General features: G+C 36.0%; 3 protein-coding genes and 1 long non-coding RNA gene across 5 annotated transcripts in view; all 4 read left to right on the top strand.

Annotated features, from left to right (window-relative positions):
- Nucleotides 1-678: 678 nt before the first annotated feature.
- Nucleotides 679-2,460, top strand: LOC124403120 (protein ALP1-like). The gene is made up of 2 exons (XM_046876720.1): nucleotides 679-996; nucleotides 1,079-2,460. Exons 1-2 carry the CDS (start codon nucleotides 832-834, stop codon nucleotides 2,222-2,224), a joined length of 1,311 nt encoding a protein of 436 aa, XP_046732676.1. The 5' UTR covers nucleotides 679-831; the 3' UTR covers nucleotides 2,225-2,460.
- Nucleotides 2,461-4,253: 1,793 nt separating this feature from the next.
- On the top strand, nucleotides 4,254-6,229 carry LOC124403238. Its single transcript, XR_006928864.1, has 2 exons — nucleotides 4,254-4,653; nucleotides 5,542-6,229. It is a non-coding gene; the product is annotated as an uncharacterized LOC124403238 (long non-coding RNA).
- Nucleotides 6,230-7,824: 1,595 nt separating this feature from the next.
- Nucleotides 7,825-10,565, top strand: LOC124403268. 2 transcript variants are annotated; one of them, XM_046876933.1, is made up of 3 exons: nucleotides 7,825-8,002; nucleotides 8,175-8,406; nucleotides 9,841-10,565. In XM_046876933.1, exons 1-3 carry the CDS (start codon nucleotides 7,982-7,984, stop codon nucleotides 10,080-10,082), a joined length of 495 nt encoding a protein of 164 aa, XP_046732889.1. In that variant the 5' UTR covers nucleotides 7,825-7,981; the 3' UTR covers nucleotides 10,083-10,565. The 2 variants fall into 2 exon arrangements, with proteins under 2 accessions (XP_046732889.1, XP_046732890.1); XM_046876934.1 differs by having other exon boundaries at nucleotides 7,828-8,027.
- A 2,137-nt stretch (nucleotides 10,566-12,702) lies between these two features.
- Nucleotides 12,703-27,864, top strand: part of LOC124402791 (myomegalin-like) — a 61,788-nt gene continuing 46,626 nt past the window's right edge. Inside the window, exons 1-4 of the mRNA XM_046876040.1 lie at nucleotides 12,703-12,890; nucleotides 19,424-19,479; nucleotides 19,678-19,745; nucleotides 24,773-24,883. Coding sequence (XP_046731996.1) covers nucleotides 12,841-12,890; nucleotides 19,424-19,479; nucleotides 19,678-19,745; nucleotides 24,773-24,883 — 285 coding nt within the window. The 5' untranslated portion in view covers nucleotides 12,703-12,840. The remainder of the gene's footprint in view (nucleotides 12,891-19,423; nucleotides 19,480-19,677; nucleotides 19,746-24,772; nucleotides 24,884-27,864) is intronic.

The following is a 27,864-nucleotide window of genomic DNA, read 5'->3' on the forward strand; positions in this document are numbered from 1 at the left end:
AAACTAAACAAACAAATAAATGAAAGAATGAATGGGTGGATGAATACACACGGAAATACCGAAACCTAATAAATAAATGACCGTGTAAATAAATAAGTATATAAATAATGAAATAGCTTATATAAAGTAAATACTAAAGGAAATCAAATGCATTCATTTAATTATACCTTTTTTATTGACCGACGTGTGTTTATTTATTCAATAACGCATTTTTATTTGTTTGTCAGCTTGTTTATACGTCATTTTTCGTCCTTTTTATGAAGCAAGATTTGGTTAGAAAAAAAATCTTATATATAATACACATTTTTTATATTGAGGAATTTGAGAAGTGTACAAAGATGAATGTTTATCTTTATCTCTAAGAATTTTTCCTATATATATATATATATATATATATATATATATATATATATATATATATATATATATATATAGTTTATACTTTTTATCTTTATGCCTTCTTTTTTTCTTGGTTTATTTTTCCTATTCCCTCATGCTGGACCGTCGTAAAAAGCATTTCACTGCATGTCGTACTCTGTATGTATGTGTATGTGACAAATACAATTTGATTTGATTTGATTTGAAGAAGAATTAATTTATTGATCAGATTTTAAACTGGGGTGTACATACTTTTGCACTCTGCAGTCTATACTAAATGTGCCCAGTAGGCGGCGCTGTAGTACAGGACCGAACTGTTTGCGCTGTTTATAGTAGAAGAAGATCCTAGCCAGAAACTGTGGATTATAGATGGATAACGACGCGTTTTTTAATCTAATATTATAATAAAATGTTGGTTTTTGACTGATTTTGGTAAGATAATTTCAAAATAAAATGGAGAACGGGGAGGCGCTGAAGTCTGTCCTGTTCACGTTGAGCTTCCTGCTGATGAAACGGCGCAGGGACAGGAACAGTGCAGAGACACAGAGACGGCGTGAGGTTCAGCGACGGGTCAGACACCGGCAGTATTTCCTACAGAGACAGAGGAGGATGCTTATGGTAGGATGTCATTATGTCTGTAATGTTGCACCCGTACTGAGCTAAGAATGTTATCATTAATGTCTGCTTCCTGTATTTCCAGATGCTGATCGCTCAGAGCACACGGCCCATCACTGTAGCTCGAACCCGTGCCTGGTCCAAAACGCCAAGCACTGATTGGTGGGAGCGAGTGGTCCTAACAGAGTTCCAGCCCTCCGATTGGCTGGAGCGCTTCCGCATGAGCAAGGAGACCTTCTTTCACCTTTGCAACAAGCTGAAGCCCTGGCTGGCACGGCAGGACACTTGTCTGCGTCCTGCTCTGCCCCTTGAGAAGAGGGTAGCCTTGGTTTTGTGGCGTCTGGCCTCGAACATCGAGTACCGTACTATTGGGGAGCTGTTCGGAGTCGGGCGCTCGACAGTGTGCAAGTGTGTCCGTGAGGTGTGCCATGCAATCGGAGCCACTCTGCGGCCGCTCTACCTCCGTGAGCCAAGTGAACAGGAGCTGGAAGACGCCGCACGCCTGTTTAGCACTCGTTGGGGCTTTCCGCACTGCGTGGGCGCTGTCGGGAGCCTCCACGTACCCATCATTGCGCCAGCCACTGACGCTGATAGCTACTGGAACAGTCGAGGCTGGCATTCAGTCATTACCCAAGGTGCAGTTAATGGTGTCGGGCAGTTCTGGGATGTGTGTACGGGCTTCCCAGGTGGTTTAGAACCGGCATCCATTCTGCAAAACTCCTCTCTTTGGACTCTGGGGTGTGAGGGAAGGCTTTTGCCCCAGTCTTTACCCCGACACTTCATGGGCAGGCAGCTGGGGTCTGTAGTCCTGGGGGATGCTGGGTATCCTCTTCAGACCTGGTTACTGAAAGCCTACGGGAAGTCAGACAATCTAAATACTGCGCAGCGAGCATTCAACCGGCGCGTGGAGAGAGCGCGTGCCATCGTAGACGAGGCGTTCCTAAGGCTCAGAGCACGCTGGCAGTGCCTTCTAAAGAGGAACGATTGCCACGTAGACGGGGTGCCGGCCATGATCTTGGCATGCTGCGTGTTGCATAACATGTGCGAGGTGCACGGTGACGAGTTGGCGGAGGAGTGGCTGGAGGCAGCGAGGCGGGAGGAGAGTCCCATGCCCACTCACACGGTGCCTGTCTTTGATGACGATCCCGCCGGAGAGGAAGTGCGAGAACTCTACTGCCAATATTTTTTACAGCAGGAGCATCAGCGGAACCAGCAAGAGCAGCAGGACTAAACAAGGGCTGAATTTGCTGTATCGTAAACAATGGTGATTTGCAGCATTTAGCAAATGCCCTTATCCAAAATGATTTATCATAAATACACGATATGGATAAACATTTGTGCACATCTGACTATAAGATTCATATTTTGACCACCACATTTAGATTTTGCAGTGTGCTTTATTTGTGCTCATTCAGCCACAAAGGCAGTAGTAAAGTCAGGTATTGATCTAGGATGAGGAGGCCAGCGTTCCAATTCATCAGAAAAGGGTGTTCAGTAGGGTTGAAATCTGAGCTCCATAGCAGGCAACTCAAGAGCTTTCACTCCAAACCATATTTTCAAAGAGCTGGATTTGTGCACAGGGGCATTGTCATGCTAAAACAGGTTGGGGTCTCCGAGTTGAAATGAAGATTGATGCATCCAGTGACATCCTATACAACTGTGTGCCTCCAACTTTCTGGGATCAGTTTGGGGAAGAACCACATATGGCTGGAAAAGTCCAGTACTTTTGTCCATACACTGTCATACATATATGTGTATATGTGTATATGTATATATATATATATATATATATATATATATATATATATGTGTGTGTTTGTGTTTGTTTTTCTCAAACGTTTTCATTCTTCAGACTTTACATTTGTTGTCCTGTAAATATTTCTTCCTGCAGCAGATTTGTAAAGACCATCTACAGCAATTTCAATATTGATTTTAATCCATCAGTTTTCTTGCCAGGTTTAAATTTGTGCACAAGAAACATTAATAGAAATGTTAATGAAAAATACCAAACAATGAACTTCTCACAGATTTACTGTATTGTGGTGTTTTACATAATATTTAATTGAAGGGACAAAAAGACCTTTATGGTAATAGGAACCTGGAACATAATCTACAGCATATTAACTAATATATTTGTTTTTGTAGGTCAGTATGAGAGGTGACCAATTAAGAGCATTTCACTGGAGTGTCAGAAATCGTAATACAGTGTTGTGGCAGTGCTGCGTATGGGTTTATATTAATAGTGGCTCTGAATCAGAGTCCGGATTAGAATTATGGCTATGTTGTTGTTATTTATATTTTGTTGTCTGGAATAAACAAATGTACTTAAAATAGCAAACTGTCTAATTCTACTGTTTTGTACAGTTTACATGTTTGGTGTCGATCGTTTGTGATTTCTTACTGTTGTGACTGGAGGATAAATTTGAGACATAAGTAAGCATTAAAGCAGATTGGGGGCAGACAGTAAACACTCATGTGAAGGTCTCCACATGCCCTGCAACATACAAAAATGCTTTGAACTTCTTTGTTCCATTTCAGCAATCCCATCTTATGATCTTAAGACTCTTATCGTATCTATATTTCACGCTTCCATTTTTTAAGCGCCTTTTTTTTTTTTTTTTCAATCTGATGCTTATTATTTATTATAGCAACAGCATAGTCAAAATTCTCTTAAAAAAAAGAATCTATGATGGGTGGAAGTATGGAGCAAACTGCTAAATGTTACCATACTTAATATTTTTCTCAATCAAGACCTCTGAAGTGTTTAATTCCTTTAATATTTAAATATTTTTTTAATCAGTTTATAGTTGTTGTATAGCAATATTGTACATCCATGAAACATGTTCTTAATATGATAAAGAAAATGCCATTCCTTTTGTTCCCTTAGACCTCTGCCTTGAAGATGTCAATATCATTTATAAGCTTTTTTTTTGTTTTTGTTTATAGAGACTTATCTTAGATTCATCAACATACAAATCTGTATGAATGAGTTTGTACCATGGAAATAATAATGTATTCGAAGGCACACGTTAATATACCACTGTATATTAACCTGTGACTTGATTTACAGCTGGCACAAGTGTCAGAGCTGCTAGAATAAAAAAATAAATAATCAACAATCAGATTCAAGAATTCAGGAGTGCTGTAAAATAATATTCAAAGAATCCATGATACCAGTCTTAAGGGATGTTGGTACTTAGAGGTTAAGTGGATGTTGGGGGTTAAGTGTTCAGAAATGCCTTTAAAGGTGTAGAAAAGATTAATAAGCAATCCCTTATGAAACAGATTATATTTCTAGCAGCTTATGACGTTGAACTCTTTCCTAAAGCCAAGCCAAGATTATCACCTGATAGAACAGAGAGTCCAAACTGATTTATCAGCCACTGCTCATGAGGATCTGTTGAAATCTTTCCTGTTGATTCCATTTTTAGCAGACATGTTGCATCCAGCCATGATCGGGGTCTTGGTGTTTAACATCGTATTAATCGTGATCGAGTGGACGTATATCATAAGCGAGATAATGAGAGTGGATGACTGAAAACAAGGTTGCTTCACAATAGCAGCCTACAATCAGGCTTTAGATCAGATGGGTTAGATCACTTTACAGAGCTCTCTAAAGCTTTAACATAATTCGAAATGTGCTTCAAGGATTGTATCAAGGTAAGAATGCATACTTTGTTGTAGTTTGTTAGAATATGTATTTCTTAATGGCTTTTTGAGACAAAAAAAACATACCCTGAATATATCTTTTGATAACCTAAAAGATTTTTTTCCTCTGATCAAAAGAGGTTTTTTTTATTTATTATTTTTTTTATTTCAGTCAATTTTCAGTTGATTTCTCTGAAATTGGTATCCTGGTCCACAGCCATAATAATATCTTAAATAACAAAAGGCATTGTTAATGGGATGTATATGGGTATATGTAGTATATTGTTTTTATTATTTATTCTTATCCTTGTTTTTATCCAGAACTTAGTTTGAGATTTTAATGCTTCATAATTGTGATAAGAGCATCTAAAACATCTAACCTTCCTGTATAAAAAAAAGTACTATTAAGGAAATATAATTGATATTAAAAAAGTTTTTTTTTATGTCTTGTTAGATACTAAAATAAAAGATTTTTTCAGTCTGATTGACATGGCTAATGAGTCCCATTTACACCCAGGCCATAAAAGACTGTAAGCATTAAGCAATGGCTCTCGTACCTTGTCCAGAAGAGGAGCTGATAAAGAACATCTCAGGCATGAGCATTATCTCTCTTGCACTTAATTCAATAGCTGACCCTTTCTTTAGCTTGTTCTATATATGCTGGTTAAGAATTATGCTGGTACTGGCCTAAAGTCCTGAAAGGCTCAGTGCTAGATGTCTTCATCACTCATGTTGTCATGAATTGATAGCTTTTGTGAATTTTTCTCATGTCTCCTTGAGGTCTCAGTTCTTTTGTAACACTGTGTATATATGTGTATCATGTGTTTTTAAGTTTGGAGACCTTCTTATGATCATTGAAATTGTTTATTTATTTCTTTTATTTGTTTGATTGCTATCTAGAATGAGCCTTTGTACCTAAATTGGTGGATGACCAAATAAAGATGAAGATAACACAGACGATGGAAAGAAGGCAGGCGGATGAGTGAAGAAATATAAACTGGATTATAGGCTTACACGGAGGTTCCACATCTACAAAACCAACATGGCAGCCATTCTGAATTTTTCCAAATAAATCTTGTTTTTGTTATGGATTATCAATTGCAGTACCAGTATTTACATTACTATGGGTTAATAATAAATGAAATACAAGCTGATTCTTTCTTTTTTCCACAACCATTTTATATATGAAACATCTGAATGTTGCAATAAGTGCCATTTCTTGGTAAAAACATTTTTCAGACGTGTAGAAAGTGAAATACAGCTCTAATTATGGCTTCAGAAAGTAAAATATGCTTAAAAAATATCAAATGTTTTCTATTGTCCAGTGCAGATATTCATAACTTTGAGCTATAGTACAAGTAACTCACTGTAAATGATTTATATTACAATGGATTTAAATCTGCAATACTCAGTTCTAAACTGTTCTGTACTGTTCTGTAAAACGCTCATTCTCGAAACTGCTATAATTTGTTGCACTCCATAGAGCATTAAGATTTATGTAATTAACCTTCACGTCTGTGTGAAAATGGTTGACTATGTACCACATACTAGATTATGTTCCTTAGTAAACATATACTCTGACTCATCATGTTGTGTCTGAATTACCTCTTTATCCACTTCTAATGACTTGAACAGCCTGATGCAGCTTAGAGATTTACAGCCAGGGTCAGGAGAGATGGCCACTGGTAATTAAAGCTTGTCTATGAAAATTAAGTTTCGTCATCCGATCAAATGTGCAACATGCAAGATATTGCAAATGGTTACAGTCTGTATTGTTACCTTGCTTCCTGATATTTTCTGAATTATCTCCAGAATGTATAATAATGTATTTGAGTTACTGTTTGAATGTGATATTGAGTAGATCTGTATATGGGTGATTTTTATATGCCTCTGGTCTTAATCTTCATTCAGGTCTCTGAAATTATAAGTGAGGGATAAGTAACATAGCCTTCACCTCCAATGCTCGCTGGAGAGTTTTTGGATTTGTCCCATTTGTAGCAGTTCATTATCTTCGATTCTAAAAATATAAAATTACTTTTAGATAATATTAATACATTTTTATAACTTTTTTGCCAGTGTAAGCTGGATATAAATTATATTAGCTAAAATGGGAGAATTTCTTTTTAGATTTGTCATTTTCATAAATGTTCCTTGCTAAACATTATACTAGAATCTATAATGAGGGTAGTTAATGCAGAGTGATAAAATGTCAAATCTTAACGATTATAATCATTATCAGTAGTCCTAGCTGGATAATATCTGACTTTATTAATATCTGACAGAATTTATATTTTATATTGGATGGCTCATACTAGCTAGCTTAGAGGTAACCCTGGAGAAATGTATATCTTATTTTAACAATCATTTTTATTGCTACTTCAGTCTGCTACAACATTTGAGCAATCTGCTAAGATTTTCATTTATCTTAAATTTCTAATACAGTAGTGATTATTTTAGAGAAATATACCAGTAACAAATGCCAGTAATGCTAGTGGTAGCCAGATTGCTAACATTATCTAACCTGAAAGGATTTGTTTTTTTTTTGGATTGAATTGCTACTATCTAATTTACGGATTAATAAAAAGATATAAAGTCATAGTAAATGGCTGTAACTTCTGAATCTGAATAGTACATTTTATATAAATTTTAATAAACGTAATCATAATGGTAAATTATTTCCCCTGTAGTTAATATTAGTTAGTTTACAGGGATAAGCTAACCTGACAGAGCAATAATACAATTCTGAAGTCATATTGTTATGTATTTATCATTTGCTCTGCTAATTTTAGCCAGCAAGCTGGTTAATCTGGCAGGATTTGCTAAAGGATTGTCAGACATTATCTTGCTAGCTAATGCTAGTCTTCTTGCTAAAATATATGAAAGACTGGAAAATATATATTTTCTTAAGTTTGTTATATTGCCCCCCCCTGCTCAAATATGTTGACAAAAAGCTTTAGTTTTATCCCTGGTTTATTAGTATTTTTTATGAATGGACATTTAATGACACAAAATAAACTATTTAATACATTTTTATACTGATTAATTCTAGCTGTTGGCGCACCAAGATCTAATATCAATGCTAGAATATCAGTGGCATGCTTAGTTTAACGGTTCTGTTGGCTAGGCATTGAGTCTAATGTGCTAATCCATATCTGATAAAGGATAATACCTTTGACCTTGAGAGTCTTAGCAAGTTTCAGTAGTGTACATGGTGAAGTACACTAGCAGTTCTGTATAAGCGCCATACTGTACCATATCACAGCATTATTTATTTACATAATAATTTAAGGAAAAAACAAAGAAAAAGAATGAAGAGGAATGAAAGGCTCTTGTGCTATTAATGTACCTGAAGGATGTCATTGTAAGTGGATTTAATTTCATATGAGGTATGTACTATAGGTCCAGATGGTCTGTTTTTGGTAATGGGAATAGAATTTTAATTTCTGAATGCTCACTTTCATTAATAGTTTTCTAATACCCTTTCCAGCCTAATTGTAAAATATAACTAAAATATCCTGTTCATATATTGGTAGAAAGCTGTGAAGAAATCCTCGTTCAACACCATGGCGGGTCCCCTTGAACTTTCAGATCTCAAGCCTCCAAGCGAGGATGAGGTGTTTTTTAAGAACTATGTCCCACCAGCTCGAGATGCCATCCATATGCCTATTCATGTGTTTTATATGGTCCTGGCCTCCATTGTCATAGTCATGACCCTCTACGCCATCATCGGCCACCTTATCAAAGACCTACTCCATGATTTAGCAGGTAACATCAGAGTTCTGTTTATTTATTTTTATTTAATTTGTACTTAAAGTTGTGTATATTGTGCATTTATATATTCCTAAAAGAAAATTATGGTTATTGAACCCTATGCCATAGGCAAACCATTTTAGGTTTCCTAAATAATTTAACCTAAAGGTTTTTAAACTATTTCTGATGGTGCCATAAAGAAATAAAAAAAATAATAAATACCACCATTAATGTTAACATTATATGGAAGTATATTGGTGATTATTAAGTTTATTGTGCCAAAATAGAAAAATAGGTTTCTTTAGGTAAGACTTCACTATCAGTGTTTCACAATGTCACTATCTGTAACTGTATCTAATTAGTGCTTAAAATGTTTGTATCTATATCTGTTTTTAAACCCAAATGTGTGTGGCCTAATCAGGATTTGTTTTTTAATTATGTGTCTAAATATGTAAAACACATCCTACAATATTAACACTGTAAATGCACCGAACAAGATAGTCTATGCGTTCACTCACCCTCAAATGAAACTGAAACCTATTGATTTTATTATAGTAGTATTTTTATAGTGCATTGCCCCAATGCAGAAATGCATTCATTATAGTTCCATCATTGTTGAGGTAATCAACTGTTCACACTGATGGGCACTCGAATGCTAAACTGTTTGTGACAATTGTGGACCTAAGCCATTGTAAAAGAAAATATATTAATTACAGTCCATATCCATCCTCATGGTTCTTGAGTTTAACTGTTTATGGTTGTTTTCCGCAAGACCCTGGTCCATCGCTAATTCTGGCTCACGTTCTCAAAAGAATGCATAGTGTATTTACTATTTGTATCTACAATTGTTTTAATCTGAAGTCTCTTTCAAAGCAACCACTTGCATGTCTTCCCTCACCACATCCATAAACCTCCTCTTTGGACTTCTTCTTTTCCTCTATTTGAAATTATAATTGTAAATATTAATTATTTTCCCTGTTGTTAATATTAGCTAATTTACAAGGATAAGATTACCTGTTAGCTAGCTTCTTAATCTGACAGGATTTCTGATAGTATTGTCAGACTTTATATTCAGTTATCTGTTGCATTTGTTTTATTTGGTCGTTAGCAATCATTCACAAGTGCACAGAAAGGCAGCTATTCTTTATAGTTTTTGGTTTATTTAAAGTATGACTGGTTTGCACTGGGACTTACTACAACATCTGTAGAATTCTTAGCTATCTGGCTAACCCAGTATAGGCTCCAAATCCACTGCAAGCCTAAAGCATTTACTGAAAACCAAATGTATATCACAAGCATTTTCACTATTTATTGCTAATCATTGTAGTTTCTCATTATGTACTATTATGGTCATAATAAAAGCTGTTTTTGTTCCACATTATCCCTCAGAAGTTCAATATTAACCTCCAAACATCTTGGTAGTAATCAGCCACCTGTCTCTTTTAACAGATTGGCTGTTTGGCGAGCAGCCGGAGGAGGTAAGGATCAACTTTTTGGAGGCAAGGGATAAGTTCATGGCAGACTGGTGCCCAGAAACAAGCCCTGAGCTGGAGGAGCTGGCAAGAGCTGAGCAGATCAAAGTGGTCATGGAGAGCAGCAACCATAATCCAGCCATCTGGGTCATTTCAGATGGGAGCGAAACACGTCCTCCACGTGCTGGACCCCGTGTTGCATTTCATAAAAACACATGAGCTTTGTTTCGGCCTCTTATGTTACTACTGTACATATGTACCATACTGTGCAAAAGCACATGTGAGAAAATGCTGTAAAGCATAGATAATAATTTAAAAAAAAACTGAATGGAAACTACACAAAGTGAATATCTCCCTTTGCTTTCTTTTAAAAAATAGTAGTCTGAGTGACATTTTGTCCCAATTTTTAAGGAAATAAGTTGATATGTTTTCCTTGAGCATCTTGAAGGACCCGCTGCAGGTTCTTCTACAGACATTGACTGTGACAATTAACTTTTTAAAGCAAAAACCAGCATCCTTTATTATGGGGTTTATTTGTGTCTGAAAAGTAATTTATTCTTTGATACATTGCTTTCAGTGCTGCCACATTTTGCTATTTCTTTGTGCTTGGAAATACTTTTGTACTGATTCGCTAATGCAGAATTTATAAAGTAAAGATCTCTGTACAAAATCTGTACCAAAATAAATACAGAGCATGCCTAAGACTTTGTACAATACTGTTTTACTCTTTTTCCCTCTACATATTTTCTATACAATCTAAAGTCAACACATATTTGTATTAGCTATGATATGGTTATTATGCATTGTACACATTAACAGTATAGCATTATATTTAAAGATGTACTGGTGAAATGATTGTTTGTATTCTGTATTTTTAAATTGTAGTTTGTAGCAACCAAACTTCCCTGTTACATTTTACAGTGTTTTCCACGACAGTGCAAGATTGTTGTAGTGCCATGTTGCTGCTGGGCTACTAAATAGTTTACAGTGTATTTACTGTCCTGGGTAGTTATTGTTTTGGGTGTTGTCATATAATATGAAGGAAGTGGATTTAAGTGCAAAAATATTTAATAAAGTGCACATATACAAAAAAAACACAAAATAAAGAAACAAACAAAAAGCAAAACTCGAAACGTCGAAAACAGGGGTACCAAAATGAGCATGAAAACAAAAAGACATGGAGGAACAAACAAGAAGAGTTGCAGCAAACAGTGAGTCTCTCCTCTTTATCATTGACATTTACAGCACACGCTGCATCCGCAAAGCCAACGGCATTGTGGGCGAACCCACACATCCCTCACACACACCTTTTATTCTCCTACCATCAGGTAAGAGGTTTCAAAGCATTCAGGCCTCACATAAACACTGTGCAACCTTTTTTTCCCTCAAGCCATCAGGCTCCTCAACATACAGAGCTGAACTGTACCAAACTCACACACACACACACTCAAATGTGTGTTACTGAACTGTTGCAACCTGAACTCAACCACACACTGAATACTCATTTCAATCCTACATGTCTTCAGTATCATATTATACTGTTTACATGCTGTTTTGCACACCGGTTGATTGCTGCTCTTGCTGTTTTGCACAACATTGTGCTTATGTTTACAACTACATTCTTGTTTATAGTTCTCTTTTGCATATTTTGTGCAGTATGCCATTATACAGTGGGTTTACTGGTCAGCACTATTATGTGTTTTGTGTATATGTCCACACTGTCCTGTATTGACTTTTGTCTTGCACTGTTTGCACTAGGGTTGCACACAATGCACTTTATGTGGCTAGGACAACTTATTTTAGTCCTTAGCTCTGTGACCTATTATGTAGCTCTATGTTGTGTGATGTAGCTCTATGTTGTTTTATGTAGCACCAGGGTTCTGAAAAAACTTTGTCCATTTCACGGTGTACTGCGTCAGCATTATATGGTTGAAATGACAATAAAAGCTTCTTGACTTCACTCTTAAATAAGTCGCTATTAACTTTACACATCTAGACAACTCAACAAAAGAAGTTGAAGTTCCTTCAGCAGTTTGCGAGAGGACCCTGTGCCCAGTTCACCATTGTTCCTGCTTTGGACCTTTTTTGATAGATTTGATAGGTACTGATTACTGCAGACCGGGAACAATCCACAGGAGCTGCATTTTTGGAGATGCCCTGTCCCAGTCGTTTTGCTGTCACAATTTATCCCTTGTCAAACTTAAATCCTTACGTCTGATCATTTTACATTTACATTTACATTTGCGGCATTTAGCAGACGCCCTTATCCAGAGCGACGTACAAAAGCGCTTCGAGTCTCTAGCAATGAATAAATCTACACTGGTACGCCAGATTACACACTTATTATAAATATAACTCTTGAATTCTACAAGGCAAACTTGGAAAGTGCTAATTTAAGTGTTTCAGGAAGAGGTAGGTCTTCAATCGTCACTTTAAGAAAGTCAGGGACTCTGATGTATGGACATCTAGGGGAAGTTCATTCCACCACCTCGGTGCCAGAACAGAGAAGAGCCTTGAAGTGTACTTTCCTCTCATTCTGAGATACGTATATCTCATTTTTCCTGCTTCAAACACCTCTGCTTTGAGGGCAAAATGTTCAGTTGCTGCCTAATATATCCCATTTAAAAACAGGTACAGATAATCAGTGTTATTCACTCATATTATAATATTAGAATGTCATGCATTATGATCGGTGTTTACATCTGTATATTGCACTCATTCTGTAAACCGCGCGAGAGAGAACGCGAGCTGCGAGGAGGGTCGCGCGAGATAACGGTGCACAGCTCAGCATCCTCACGTTCCCCTCTCTCTCTCTCTCTCTCTCTCTCTCAGACACAATGCAGTGATGGAGCTTTGTGAACGTTGCGGCATTTCAGAGGAATAAAAGAGCGTATCGGGGTTTTTTGTTTCGTGCATCTGAAAGACAGGAATAAACATGTAGGGGAAAAATAACACTCAGGGCTGCGGTTTGCTCAGAATGGAATGGACAGATGAATCAGGCTTACCGAGCTGGCCTGCAAGCGAGAGGTAATATACCAACGTGCTTTCTTTTCTTTTTTTTCTTTTTCTACATTGGTTGTTGTATCAGATCCAATAGATTCATGAATTAGGCTGAACATTTTTTTTTTTGATAGATTTTTTTTTTGCCTGGAATAATGTATGCAGGCCTCTACATAACCCACCCCTACCTCCCTCCCATGTGTTTTATTTCCTTTCTTTGAATTGTATCCTCATCACGGAAAAAGAAATGCGTGCTTAGTTATCGTTGGGATAGATTCAGAATCTATGACGTCATTAATTAAAAAAAAAAATCTAATTCGAATCAATAGCAAAGAGCGTCTTATTGGTTTACATTTGAGAGGACGCACTGAATTCCCAATCCCTCTTTCCACCCTTTGTAGGCACACTACATTTGGTGTGACATAAATAATTTAACTTCTATAAAGCTCACTCTTAATGGTGTAGGAATGAAATAGGCCTTTCTTCAAGACTAAAAAAAAATAGTTGGAGGGAAAATAAAGAAATGTATGCCACGTTATCATTGGGATAGTGTAGAGATTTGTGAAATCACTTTGTTTTTTTCTGTTTATTGTTTTTTTTTTCTGTTTACTGTTCATTGGAATTCTTTTAATAACATTAATGTTGGTGTTGTCTATTCAATACTGCAATGACAATAATCTCTGCCTAATGTATTATTATAGTGGTATATGAGAAGTCTTTAACAAAAAACTTGCTGTAATTTGCAATATAACATAGTTCATATATTTTCAAAATAAATTCTAAACTATCGTAAACCAACATTTCAACACGGTATGACGAGATGCAGCTTTTTGTGTGGAAAGTTCAGAATAAAGAAATGTATGCCACGTTATCAATGGGATAGTGTAGAGATTTGTGATATCACTGTTTTTTTTCTGTTTACACCATTTCCTAAACTAATTTGAAATGTGTTATTGATTGCTTGCTTGCTTGATTGATTTGCTTTAAAGATTATTAGGAAACAGCTGTTTGACTAGAGAGAGTCATGTGACATAAGCACTGAATTCCCACTCACCCTTTCCACCCTTTTTAGGCACACTACATTTGGTGTGACATGTGGGATTTAACTTCTATAAAGCTCACTCTTGGTGGTGTATGAATGAAATCGGTTTTTCTTTAAGACTTAAAGTCAAATAGTAGATAGTCTTCTTGCGTGTCAACAGATTCGTTTTTTTTACACATTGGTCTAAAATGTGTAGTGTTGACAATTCATGCGTACCTGTGGACGATTTTACTGAGTGCCACTGTTTTAAAGATTGCTGGAGGTAGATGAAATGTACAGCTGTTTAAACATGGCAGTGTGACTTCATGCAGAAGGACAAATAAATTCAGATGTACTGTGAAATAACTTTTTTAAAGTTTCACATTGTCTAAGTTTTGTTTCCATAAATTTAAATATATTCCAAACACATTTCCAAAATCTTTAAGGTGTTCACTAACACCAACTGCGAGGAAAAATCAGATTTGCCAAGTACAGGGTGTAAAAAGAAACTGGATTTGGTGTAATGTCTCACAGTTCAGGTCCAGGATAAATACAATATAATTCAATACAAATAAAACACAGTGTAATACAGTAAACTACACTATAATACAGTGCAGTATAGTGTGCTGCAATACAGTAGAGTGTTATATGATGCAATACAATACAGTAATATACAGTGCGGTATGGTACAACACTATACAGTCCAATACAGTGCAAAATGATGCAGTGTGATCCAATAAGTTACAATAAAATACACTGCCATATGATGCAATACAGCCGATGTACAATACAGTACAGTGTAATATATTACAATACAATAGAATGCGGTACTTTACACAACAGTGCAAAGTTTGATATGACACGTTATAATGCAATGTGATTCTAAACAATTCAAATACAATACATTTGATTTTTATACAGCACAACACAGCAGAGTAGGGTGCAATGCAATATGATAGAATTCTATCTATCTATCTATCTATCTATCTATCTATCTATCTATCTATCTATCTATCTATCTATCTATCAAATGGGATTGTTGATGTAATATGAATTCTGTTGATAATATTAATGTTGGTGTTGTCTATTCAATACTGCAATGACAATAATCTCTGCCTGCTGTCAAAACAACAACTATAATAATTGCAGTAATTAAATGTATTATTATAGTGGTATATGAGAAGTCTTTAAAAAAACTTGCTGTAATTTGCAATAAATCTTATAGTTCATATATTTAAAAATAATTCAAAACTATCGTAAATCAACATTTCAACACGGCATGACAAGATGCAGCTTTTTGTGGGGAAAGTTCCGGGATTATTTGATTAAATTGCTGCGATAAATCAATATATCGTAACTGTGAGAACCTTTGTGAAATGTTATTTATCCTGCAAGCATAATTAAATCTGTAGCCATTTTCTTAGCATTTTCATAGTGGAAGGAGTGTGTTATTTAATCCCCTGTAGTAACCCGTCTTTCTACAATATAACTCTAAACATTCACACAGGTTAAGATTTAAAAGCATTAGTCTTTCTAACCAAATGTGGCCATTTGGGAGTTGATTGTTCTTCTCACTTTTTCTCAGAGCAATTCAGTCATTCATTCATTCATGGTATTATTCGGGCAGTTGTTGCTATTGCTATTAAACAGCATCCCACTGTTTTCACACTGCTGTGTCACAATGCAGGGCTTAAAGTGTGACAATGAGCTGAAATACAATGCAATGCTTTGGATGCCTTTATTTAAAATTCTCTATATTAATCCATTTGTTTTAGATAACTGTGTCACTTTAAATGATCTGATGAAATCACTCGAAGATGCCTGAGTTTGTTTTATAATCACTATGCTGGATGTATGCTTGTATTTGGAGCATTACATGGTAACGATATGAAAAGCTTGACTCCATAATGCACATTAGACTGCTCCCAAGATGCTGACCTACTTTATCTAGCCTACTTTGTTATTCAAATTTCTTCCATGCAACATGCATTGTTATGATACCGAAGGAAATCTGTCAGATGAGCCTTCTTGGTTTTTCTTTTTCCTTTATATTATATATTTGTACTTTTTAACTATATGGACTACATTGTGAATTACATCAGCCTCAAAAGTCTTATACCTATAAATGTTTTGTCTGATGTGTATTGTACTTAGACATTGCTGTTTAAGTAAGACATTCATAAAACCTAGACACTATATAGTGAGCCACAAGGTTTTTCAGGTTTGTTGCACACAATTTGTATTTGTCTCGATAACAAAAATAGCTCAATTGCAATTCCAGACGAATGACCTCTTCTTGTAAAAGTAAGCGGTTGTTGTAAACTGTATGGTCATGAGTTTAACAAATACAATTTGAATTCTTGAACATTTTATGTGACAAAAGCAGTTTTGTCAGTTTATGCCCCAGAAATGCATGGCACAATGCAGTTGAAGAAGTAAAAAGGTAAATGTAATTCATTACTGTAGTTAAGTAGCTTTTGTCACGTATCTGGACTTTACTCAAGTATTTCCGTTTGTGGAGACTTTAATTTTAATTTCACTAAATATTAGTCAAATATCTTACTTTTTACTCAACTACATTACGTAACTGGTCGAGCATGCAGCAATCCACCAATCAGTGTCGAGCGCAAGCTCTTTTTTAAACTTGTTTTGAAGGTTTTGTTTTTTCACACTCATGATCATTTTAATAGTGAGTTGAATAAGCAAGAGTCTGACAAAAATAAGAATAGAAACATAGTATTTTGGATCCTTAAATACATTTGAAGGCAAACATTTTTCTACTTTTACTCAATGGAAAGTTTAAAGGGAGCACTTTTACTTTTACTGGATTTATATTTACCTACTGTATCTATATATTTTTCTTATTGCTTTGCGTGTTTTTCACACTTTAATGCTTCAGATCATCGAACTAATTTAAATATTAGTAAAAGACAACACAAGTCAACACAACATGCTGTTTTTAAATGAAGGTTTTTATTATTGAGGAAAAACAAAATCCCAAACTACATGGCTCTGTGTGAAAAAGTGTTTGCCCCCTGTTAAAACTGTGGTTTATCACACCTGAGTTAAATTTCTCTAGCCACACCCAGGCCTGATTACTGCCTGTTCACAATCAAGAAATCTCTTAAATAGGACCTGCTTGACAAAGTAAAGTAGATCAAAAGATCACCAAAAGCTACACATCATGCTGAGATCCAAAGAAATTCAGAAACAAATGAGAAAGAAAGTAATTGAGATTTATCAGTCTGGAAGAGGTTACAAAGCCATTTCTAAAGCTTTGGGACTCCAGCAAACCACAGTAAGAACCATTATTCACAAATAGCAAAAACATGGAACAGTGAAGAACCTTCCCAGGAGTTCCCAAAATTACCCCAAGAGCACAGCAACGACTCATCCAAGAAGTCACAAAAGACCCCACAACAACATCCAAAGAACTGTAGGTCCCAAGCGAACTTGGGTTCTGCAGCAGGACAATGATCCAAAACACACCAGCAAGTCCACCTCTGACTGGCTGAAGAAAAACTAAATAAACACTTTGGAGTGGCCTAGTCAAAGTCCTGACCTGAATCCTATTAAGATGCTGTGGAATGAACTTAAAAAGGCGGTTCATGCTCGAAAACCCTCCAAGTAACAGACTCATTGCAAGTTATCGTAAACGCTTGATTGCAGTTGTTGCCGCTAAGGGCGACCCAACCAGTTATTAGGTTTAGGGGGCAAACAGTTTTTCACACAGGGCCATGTAGTTTTCCCTCAATAATAAAAACCCTTATTTAAAAATCTTTTATCTTTTACTAATATTTAAATTAGTTTAATGATCTGAACCGTTAAAGTGTGACAAACATACAAAAATATAAAATAAAAAAACTTTTTCTCATCATCATATATGTTTTTAATTCTGTGAATCTTGTGGCAGCTGGAACTTTATAAATACAAGATTTCATATTGTGCTTAGTGACCAAGGAAATGTTGTAGCTTTCCATGTTTGGGTTCTAATCGTACATCGATGTTCATAAACTATTTAGAATTAAATGGAAACAAAAATGTATAAATGACATTTATTTGACATAGGCAAATATAATAAGAAAGGATGTTTGGAAACATTAGATCTGGCAGCTGTGTTTGTACATGAGGACATGAGGACGTGTTCACACAAACACACACGCACAGTTTACACAGGTCATGAAATTTGATCGTTTGGGCTTGCGCGATAAGTTACAGAATAAGTTGTCAAACTTTAAATTATAAAAATTATTGTTAAAATTTAGATAATGTCCTGGTGAAAAATACATATACATACTATTAGACATCTTTTCCTACTTTAAACACATTTCCCTAGTCTAGATTCACTGACTTTGCATGTTTTTCTCTAATGTTCTGTTATATTTTGAATAAAATCCTGTCAGACATGATCTTGATCCAAAAAAACTATTTGGGATTTGGAAGTTAAGATATAAATCATAAAAATTAATGATGTTATCACCGTTATTATGCCATTTTCTACTTTCCAGAAACATGAAGTCAGGCATAACAAACTTGCACATCACAGTGTTTAGTTAGTTAGACTATTAATGAGATTAGGAACCTAATTCTTTTATCTCGTTAACACAAGAAGGCCCTGTGGACATATTTTGTTTTACATTATGCTATTTGCACTACTTGTATGCTTCATACATTTTTTGCTTGTACAGTATTATAATAAATATTTCAACAGAACTTGACTTTTTTTAATAATTTATTTGCTATTTGTATGACTCAGCATCTCTAGGCATAGGGAAACTAAGTGACTAAAGGCCCTCATCCATTTAGATGATTTACCTGTTTTTCTGCTGTAGTTTATTATACAATAAATACTTGAATTCGGGCAATTTTGCAATGATTATTTAATGTGCTTTTTGTTAATGGAAAGTTGCGAATGATTTGTTTTGTGTGGGGGTGAAACTTTGTGGTGGGAAAGCAGAGCCTTTAGATGGAGTGACAATAGGAATCTCATCTAAAAAACTTTCTTTCGGCTTCCCCCATTAGGGGTCGCCACAGCGGCTCATCCGCATGTTCGATTTGGCACGTTTTTACGCTGGATGCCCTTCCTAACACAACCTTTCCCATTTATCCGGGCTTGGGACCGGCACTAAGAGTGCACTGGCTTGTGAAACCCTAATGGCTGGGTTACAATAAGAATCTCATCTAGGGTGGCAAAAAGGCTAGAAAGGGCCCTGGTGTTACTGATCGGATGCTAATCGCATTTGTTTGTTTTGGTGCTTGTACTCTGACAGTGACATTAAATTTAAACCTAATTTAATCTACTGATGACAAGAAAAAGGCTTTTTTTTCGTGGCAGATTAACATTTCTGTTTTCTGTTATGTTTTAGTTCCTACTTAAATATTAGCTTGACCCTTCTGAATAAGGGTCAATGCTTGAAATGATTCCAGATATTACGTTTTGTAGATTTGCTAATTTACAACTTGTGCTTAGCGATATGGGAAATTTACAATTATACTTTATATATGTTTGTGTTGCTGATCTGTTGTTTTATGTTTGCAGGGGAAGCACTGTGGACCAGCAGGGCAATGTGTGCAGGAGCACGGGTCACATGACAGGTAAGAAAAATTCCAACAGAGAGAATCTCAGAAAAATACTATGCAAGATTTTGAGTTCTTTAGAAGCTGATGAGTTCTTTAGAAGCTAATCTTTAGAGTCTTAGAGATGCAATGTAATGTATTAGAGAGTTTAGCTTGAAATGTTAGCGAAAGTTCTGTTTGATCTTTATTTTCATATAGATTTTTTTTCTTTTTCAGATTACCTGAGTGATGACTCGGAAAAAGCACCACCACTCCAAGCTCACACGCTGAGAGAATTTGAACAGGTGGACCATTTAAATCTCTTGAAAACATTTTTTTAAATCAACACAATTACTACTTGATCTGTATGTTTGGACACAATGTGGTGTCTATGGTACAGTGCAAACGTAAAATGAAAATGCACTCTTATTTTACCATCTATCTAACAAAAAAAAGAAGAGGAAATGTGGTAGCATTCTGCAGCAGGACTACAATACAACAATAAAAAAGTAAACCCCCAACAGGAACAGAAGCAAAACGTTAGAAGGTCAAATAAATATGGCTGAATTATAAAATGTTTTGACTGTTTAGTATTTACCAAATTGGTTTTACTGGATAATAAAGAAACATGACTGATTGCAGTGATTGTTCAAGGAATTCTTTTTTCAAGGAAGGTTCAGCGTTGCTGCCATCATGTGGTCATGCGTGAGAATGCATTTTATTTTCAAGTTTGGCACAAAACTGAATTATTTAGGTTTTTTTTTAGATTCAACAGACTAAAATTATTCAAAGAGCTGTGTTTTGCATAGGGAAATCGTTAATTGCTTATGCTTATCTCGATTTCTGGTTCTCTGAAGCCTGATGATTAGTGAGTTAAAAAGTATAATCTTCAATGCAACATACTTAATGGTGAATTACATCAGCTAGAGTAAAAAATAGCAGATTGGCACTTTCAGTTTCTGCATTTTCCTTTACAAATTATTTTTCTTTTCCATTTTTGCCCAGAAATTTTCAGAAAAGAAGCTTAATATGGAACACACCCAACTGCAGTTTGGAACAGCATTTTTCAATATAAAAGACAGTTTAACAGTACATGTGAATATATAATATTATATAGTATTATATAATATATAATATTATATATATTATATATTAAATAAATAGTTTTACTGGCTAACATAACCATTTGATTCATGCTTCATGATTTAAATGCGATCTGATTCTCAGTATATTTAACAGTAGCAAAATTGAAATGAAAAAATCTTCTAACTGAAGATCTTCGAAGAGAGGATAATTATTGTAAACGAAATTTATTCAGATACAAATATTTTAGATTCACCTTTTCTAAAAACATGAATAAATTCATTTATAAATTCTCCCCACAATTTTGAATAAACAATGTGATCAGCTGAAAGTAAACATAAGCTCCATACAGAAATAGCACTCAAAAATCAGCTAAACTGACCATAGTTTTGTGGCCTTTTGTGTTGAAAAGCTGTATATTGTTTATATAATGCATAATACACACACACACACACACACACACACACACACACACACACACACACACACAGTATACATATTTCTAAATCCATGACTTACAACTGAATTACCTGCATAAATAACAGAAGGCATATTTTTGTATTGACAAACAAAGTGTTATTATGTATTGTTATAGTACAAGTTCTCACAACTGGGTAATGATACAAATACCACAACAAGGATATAGCTAATAGCTATCCACCAAACTGGAGAACAAACAAATGATTTGCCTATTAAACAAGAAACATGCTACCAAGTTATTTTCTTCTTAGTAGTACACTATATTACCTTTTCTCTGACTCCCATTTGTTTACTCTGTCACACTCTCTTCTCTGATTGGCTTTGGTTCTTGTCTGTCACCGTGTGGTCAGGCTACTTTTGCGCCTGATGTCAGTGACATGACTGTGGATGGTCAAACTGGGATTGACTTGAAGGACCCATAATGCAGGACACAAGCAGAGTTTAAAATAACAGTCCTTAATGAGATAGTAGGCAAAGACTAAAGGTGACTATCCGAAGACTTATGGACAGAGGTGAAGGAGAAATGGACAGACTAAACCAGGTCTGGAACAGACAGTCCATAATCTGAAAACCGGCAAAATAAGGTAAAACAATGCAGGGCGGAATAAAGGCACAGTCCAATATTACAGTCCTTATACCAAAACCATAACAGAGCAATACGAGCAGACACAAAAATCAGAGCCAGAAAACCAGTCCTTAATTCCAAATACTGTACTGTCAAACAGAACAATAAAGGGCAAAAACACAAAAAAAATTAAAAAAACATTAAAAAACCAAATCGGTAATCAGGTTAGCCAGGCAGACCAGGGATCTGAGACGGGATTAGGGACTAGGAAACGTCCCAAGGAAAGGAACATTTGAAAGGAAAGGAAAGAATAATCTAGCCATGAAGAGCTAGTGAGATATTCTGGCAAATGTGGCACCTAAAATTGAGGCTTGATGTATGTTTGATGCATCTAAGATGGAATATGACATACAAATGTTTACATACAAGATATATACATGTTTCTTTCCAATTCCAGCCTAACAACCCTGACACAGCACTGTACAGTGCAATTACATGACTGTCATAGCATCATAGCATTATAAAATATATTTTGTCACCATTTGAGCAAAGAGTAATATTTATGACGAATAGGGCGGGTTAAAGGTGAATTGATGGACGGAGAACACATTGTTATTTTAGCAGATAGGTGCCAGCTGTTCCCTGGACCTAGACCAGATGATGTCATTTTCTCCATGGTGGTAAGAGATTCAGCCAAGCCCTGATAAATTATTTAGACCCTGGTACACAAGAATTAGTTGGATGATGTCGTGCTAAACGGGCTGGGTTTTTATTGCACAGCATGCTTTGAAAATAGGCAGTGATGTATCTCATAAAAGCATAAGGTTTCATTATGTTATTGATTGAATATCTTAAATGTTATATATTTATCTAAATCACTTCTCTGCCTCTTTAAATGCATTACCTCGTGCAAACTCAAATTTACAATATTTCTCGCTAAAACAATAACACAGCACAATATCCCATAATTATTATTATAATTGTAGTTATTTACTCTTTATATACCACTATAAGTTAAATAAATACAATATGATCTTCTGTTTCAGTTTCCACCTTCTAAATAAGATTCTAGAGATTTAAAAGATTTACTGACATTCAAGTCAAATACAAGTATACAGTAGAATCAAAATGTGTTCTCCGAAGCCTTGGTGCAAAATATACAGTAGTTGAGCTACAGTCATGAATGCTCTTGACGCCATGTAGACAAAAGGTTTTTTTTCCAGTAGAGGGCAGCACACTGGTGACATGGAAGCCCATCAATCTCCATTACACAGTTCATTTGTCAACTCTTAGTGCTTGTGTAGATGGTTGTGTAAATGGTTTAATTGTGGGCCATAATTTTAATATTTTATTCTTGTATGAAAGAGAGTTTGTGGTTCACCATTTTGGGGGCTTTTATATTTTGTAATAAATCTATAGGACATTGTTAGACCTGTTTTAGTCCCAACATACTTCCACTTGTCTGAAAGGTTTTATTTTTTGCCAACAAGCATCAGAAAGCAAAGCGTATATATATATATATGGTGCTAGTCAAATTATCAAATATGTAAAAGTATGTCAGTCTGTTGATGAAATAAACCAAATTCTAGTTAAAGATAGAAAACTAGAAAAACCGACATACAGACAAAAGGACTATGTTCATAGTCATTAGGAATCAATCAATGCAATGTTATTGACTTGCCCCAGGTTTGAGGTACCAAGGCCCCATCTGTTAGTAGAGGCTTTTACCTCAGTCTGATGTCTTACGCTCAGGGAGTATCAGTCTACGATGCTGATGCTGTCTGCTGAAAATGGCTCCATTAGCCTCTCAATGAGCTTTAGATACCACACAGACATAATCCTCCAGGATCAGTGATTGAGTGTTGGGAATTGATCGACCAGGATCTTCCAGCTGTGCCCCTCATTCATAAGATAAGAAGAAAAGGAGCATATACACATTCATTATTATTATGATTCCCATTCTACTTTGAATTTCACCTAAAAAAGCTTTTGTTGGAAATACCCTGCATGGAGATATCAGTTGTTGTTGCTGCACTGAATCTTCTGTACTGTATGTTCACAAGAGTAACAAGAGGAAGCTCCGGGAGATCTGTTGCACCTGTTCTGAAATATCAGAGCCGGCGCTGGCGCTGGCTCACTGCAGCTTCTCTGCTTCTGAGGGCATGGTTACAATCATAATTACAAACCCACCACCTGGCAGATGGGTTAAAGCAGTGCCTCTTAATTTGTCTGACCTTCACCATGTTCCCTGTCTATATGGTTCAGGATTACTGTATTGCTTAATGTCCAAATCCAGTAAATAGCACACTGATGGAATCACTGCTACTGCTGTCGATACTGTTTTTAAGATATCAATTTTTTCAACATATTCTCAGCACAGTAGAATTAAAGGTGGTGATTTTTAACTTTGAGTACATCATAATACTAAGCAAAATGTATCCTCACATGTTGGCTGCTGTCTGTAATGAGGAAATGCCAGTCAATCAAAACACAAAGTTATATATACCTGCCTGTCAGTCATGGTGCCAGTCAATTTATCAACGTCTATTTTCTATATAGGCATCAAAATAGCTAGTTAGTTATTGTACATGTTCGGATACATAAAAAGTCAGTCGCTCATCATTTTGTGAAGGAAATAAAAAGGGTAGGTGTGATTTCAGCATCTTCCCTCCACTTCCATTGCATACATAGTACTCTCTCTCTTTTTTTCTCTTCCTCTCCCACTCCCTGTCTCTCTTTCTCTTATGGGTGATCAATTTACATATTGCTGGTGCCTGTGATCTTGGAGGCCAGTCCTTCAGCTAGGCACAGATTCCTGGGATACCTCCCTCTGAGTAAAAAAAGCCCCAGTCCTCCCCTCCCTGCCCCAGAGCACATTATGACCACACAATGGACACAGCTCTGAGACGGAGGGCCTTCTCTTTGGCCCTTTAGCAATCTTCTTTTCTGTGTGTGTGTTTGCGTGTGTGTTTGGAGATTTTTTATTTGTTTTGTTTTTTTTACAATATGTGTGTCCGTTTGTATCGATTCAATATGGGGCTATAATTTTCAATAATGCTGTAGTTTAGTTTATCTGTACAGTCGTTTTCATTGTGTGCGTGTCGCGATGTCGTTGAGCTGAGAGTGAGGGGGGGGGGCACGCGATGCCCCCCGGGGTGAAAACACACACCGGACATGTCTAACAGTTACCGCACTCTCTCCCAGCACCTCAATGACCTGAAGAAAGAGAACTTCAGCCTTAAGCTGCGCATCTACTTCCTGGAAGAAAGGATCCAGCAGAAGTACGAGAACAACAGCGATGATGTCTACAGAACGGTGAGTTGGATGTTAGACTTTATATATGATCATAGTGACCAATGTCTGCAAGTTTTGTGTAGTGAGGCGAAAAAAGTATGGATAAATTCAGAGCTCGTAGATGATGTCTTCTGTGTCAGTGTCAGAGTCAAAGTCACGGAATATCGTTCACATTATGTCAAGAGGGTAGATGTCCAGGAAATCAAAACGGTCTTCATATCTCATCTTTAAGAACACTCTGTTACTTTTTTATGACACATCTACAGAAGCTTTTTTCCAATGGCATTTTACCAGCCGCTCATTATGAGGTGTGAACATAATAACCTCATAATAAATTATTTCTTCCACCTGGTGTTAGGCAACAGGACTGTGATTTGATTGGCTGCTTTTATTGCGATCTTATTGCCTGTCTAATCTATACAATATGAATATATAACAACATGACTAATCACATCAAGCATAAGCCATTATAAGGACAGCTTCTTGCATTCACTTAGCATATACTGTAAGCCTGGAATATTTGTGAAATATTTCCGTATTGGATATATTGCTTATCCTTGAAAAAAATATATGAGCAGAAATGAACACTTGCTTTTCAGAGGTGCTTCATATATTCATTAAATCATATTCAAAATTTTAGATGAATAGATTTGCAAAATATTTCACAAATTTATAAATCATCAACTGTAATAATGCTACATTGGCCAGTTAAGGCTTCACTGAGTGTTAGGATGGTTATATCGCACTGCAGGGGGTCACAGTTCATAAATTATCATGCATTTTTTGGCATAGCATATAAAAGGAATGCTCTCAGAATACAGTGCTCTATTGTCAAAGTTTAAAATATATTTTTCATTTGAATTGATTATATTGAATTGCTTGATATTTTGCATTTAAAGACTGCAGTTCAGGAGCATCATGGACGTTTTTACAGCCGGTGTGTCTAATTACAAAGAGAATAGATTGGGATTGTGCTGGGTTTGCGCAGAGTGTTTTTTTATCACCGTGTTTTTAAAGCTAAAGCGTAACAATACAAACAAATCTAGCTTCTGCTATAGCACATCTATCAACTTTATCTTTTGTTCAAGCTTTGCATTATAATTTTTTTTCTTCTGCAACAATCAGCTCAAAATCTGTGAGCTTGCATATGTGTCTCTGTAATGACATCATATTTTATTGTTTGAAGCAAAACTCTTGAGTCGATACAAGTGAGGATCAAACAATACATGCATCAGATTTCATACTTATATATTGCTTTTATTGCATAAGTGTAATAAAAATTATTTATTTAATGTAATTAATCACACTCCATTTAAATAGTGTAGTGTATTTATGCTAAAGCTGCCAAGTAAGCCTATTAACAGAAGTTTGTTTGGAAAAATGTATTATTATATTTAAACACCATAGTACTGTATAGTATGGGACCACATTTTTTAATTAGTTTGCCATTACACTCGTTTGCTGCTATTTTCCTATAATAATCACTGTCTATAGAATGACAAAAAAAAACCATAGATGCACATGTACCTGTCATCTTATCAAGCATTTTGATTTTCTATGAAGTCTTATTAAATATATGGAGTTTGCCTGAAGCTGCTTTCTACCTAGCCTACCTGCTTTCAAAGTAGAACATGGTGTACTGACAATTGTTTGACCATAACAGTGTATTTTAGATATTGTTATATGTAAATACTGGAAGATTAAGCTTAAAATCCTGACTACTGGCACAATCACGATGTCTAAGTTAGTAGCAAGGTGACTCCGATATGCAGTTGCTGTCTGTGTATGTGTGTTTTACATAATGTAATGATAGATGAGCCAATTATCAGACTATGCCACAAGTATTTAGTTAAATAAGTAATATGCTGTAGAGCCCATATGTTTAGTGTGTGTGTGTGTGTGTGTGTGTGTGTGTGTGTGTGTGTGTGTGTGTGTGTGTGAGAGTGAAAGAGAGAGAGAGAGAGAGAGAGAGAGAGAGAGAGAGAGAGATGGTCTTCTGCCTGCTCAGTATAATTTTGTTATTGTATACGGATAGCCCTGCTTTTGAACCCTGTCGCTCAGCAAGAAATCACAGGGCCTCATTTTACCATCCAGAATGCGCTGCTTAAAATGAGCTCTGTCTCTATGGGCAAAGGGACATAAACAGAAGTGTGTGTGTGTGTGTGTGTGTGTGTGTGTGTGTGTGTGTGTGTGTGTGTGTGTGTGTGTGTGTGTGTGTTTTAATTTGAGTCACACCATATCAAAACTGTTAAGGTTAGGGTTGATTTGGGAATTATGTGTAGAAATAAACAAAATACTGTGTGTGTGTGTGTGTGTGTGTGTGTGTGTGTGTGTGTGTGTGTGTGTGTGTGTGAAAAAAAACATTAAAAGAAAATAAAATAATTCTGTTTGTTCACTGAGATTAATCTAAGTGTTACATAGCAATCATTAGCAAATAACGTTATAAAGGTCTTCACAAGGAATAACAAGCTGAAGGTGTATGTGTTTGTGCAAAATACATGTGGCTCACTGTGTGCGTGACAGCGTGTGTCTGAGGGAGTGTGTTGAATATGATCATAGGAACGTGTGTGTGGCGCTGCCAGAGTTCTCCTGAAGGTCAGCAGCAGTAAACACCTCAACCCAAGCCTTCTGCTCCTCTGCGCATACACACTCACCTCTCACGTTACGCTATGCGGCTGCAGCAACGCTTGTTACAGAAATGTCCTGTATTTCAGCTCAGCCTCAATTCACCTTAGTTTAGACACGTTTCCGCGACTGGAGTCAAGAATCCAGATTATCTCCAAATACAAATCTGTACTAAATAGCAGTACTGTAAAAAAGGCAAAATAAAATACAGTACAAATCACAAAGTCAGTGTAGTGCTATAGTGTATATATTATATACATATTAGTATGTATGTATGTATGTATGTATGTATGTATGTGTATTTATATATTAGTATGAGTCTGGATGTGATGTGATTGCATTTTTTTCAAGCAATTGCATGCCCAGTCAATGCGTGT

The sequence above is a fragment of the Silurus meridionalis genome, chromosome 20 (assembly GCF_014805685.1).
Source record: "Silurus meridionalis isolate SWU-2019-XX chromosome 20, ASM1480568v1, whole genome shotgun sequence".
NCBI lineage: Eukaryota > Metazoa > Chordata > Actinopteri > Siluriformes > Siluridae > Silurus > Silurus meridionalis.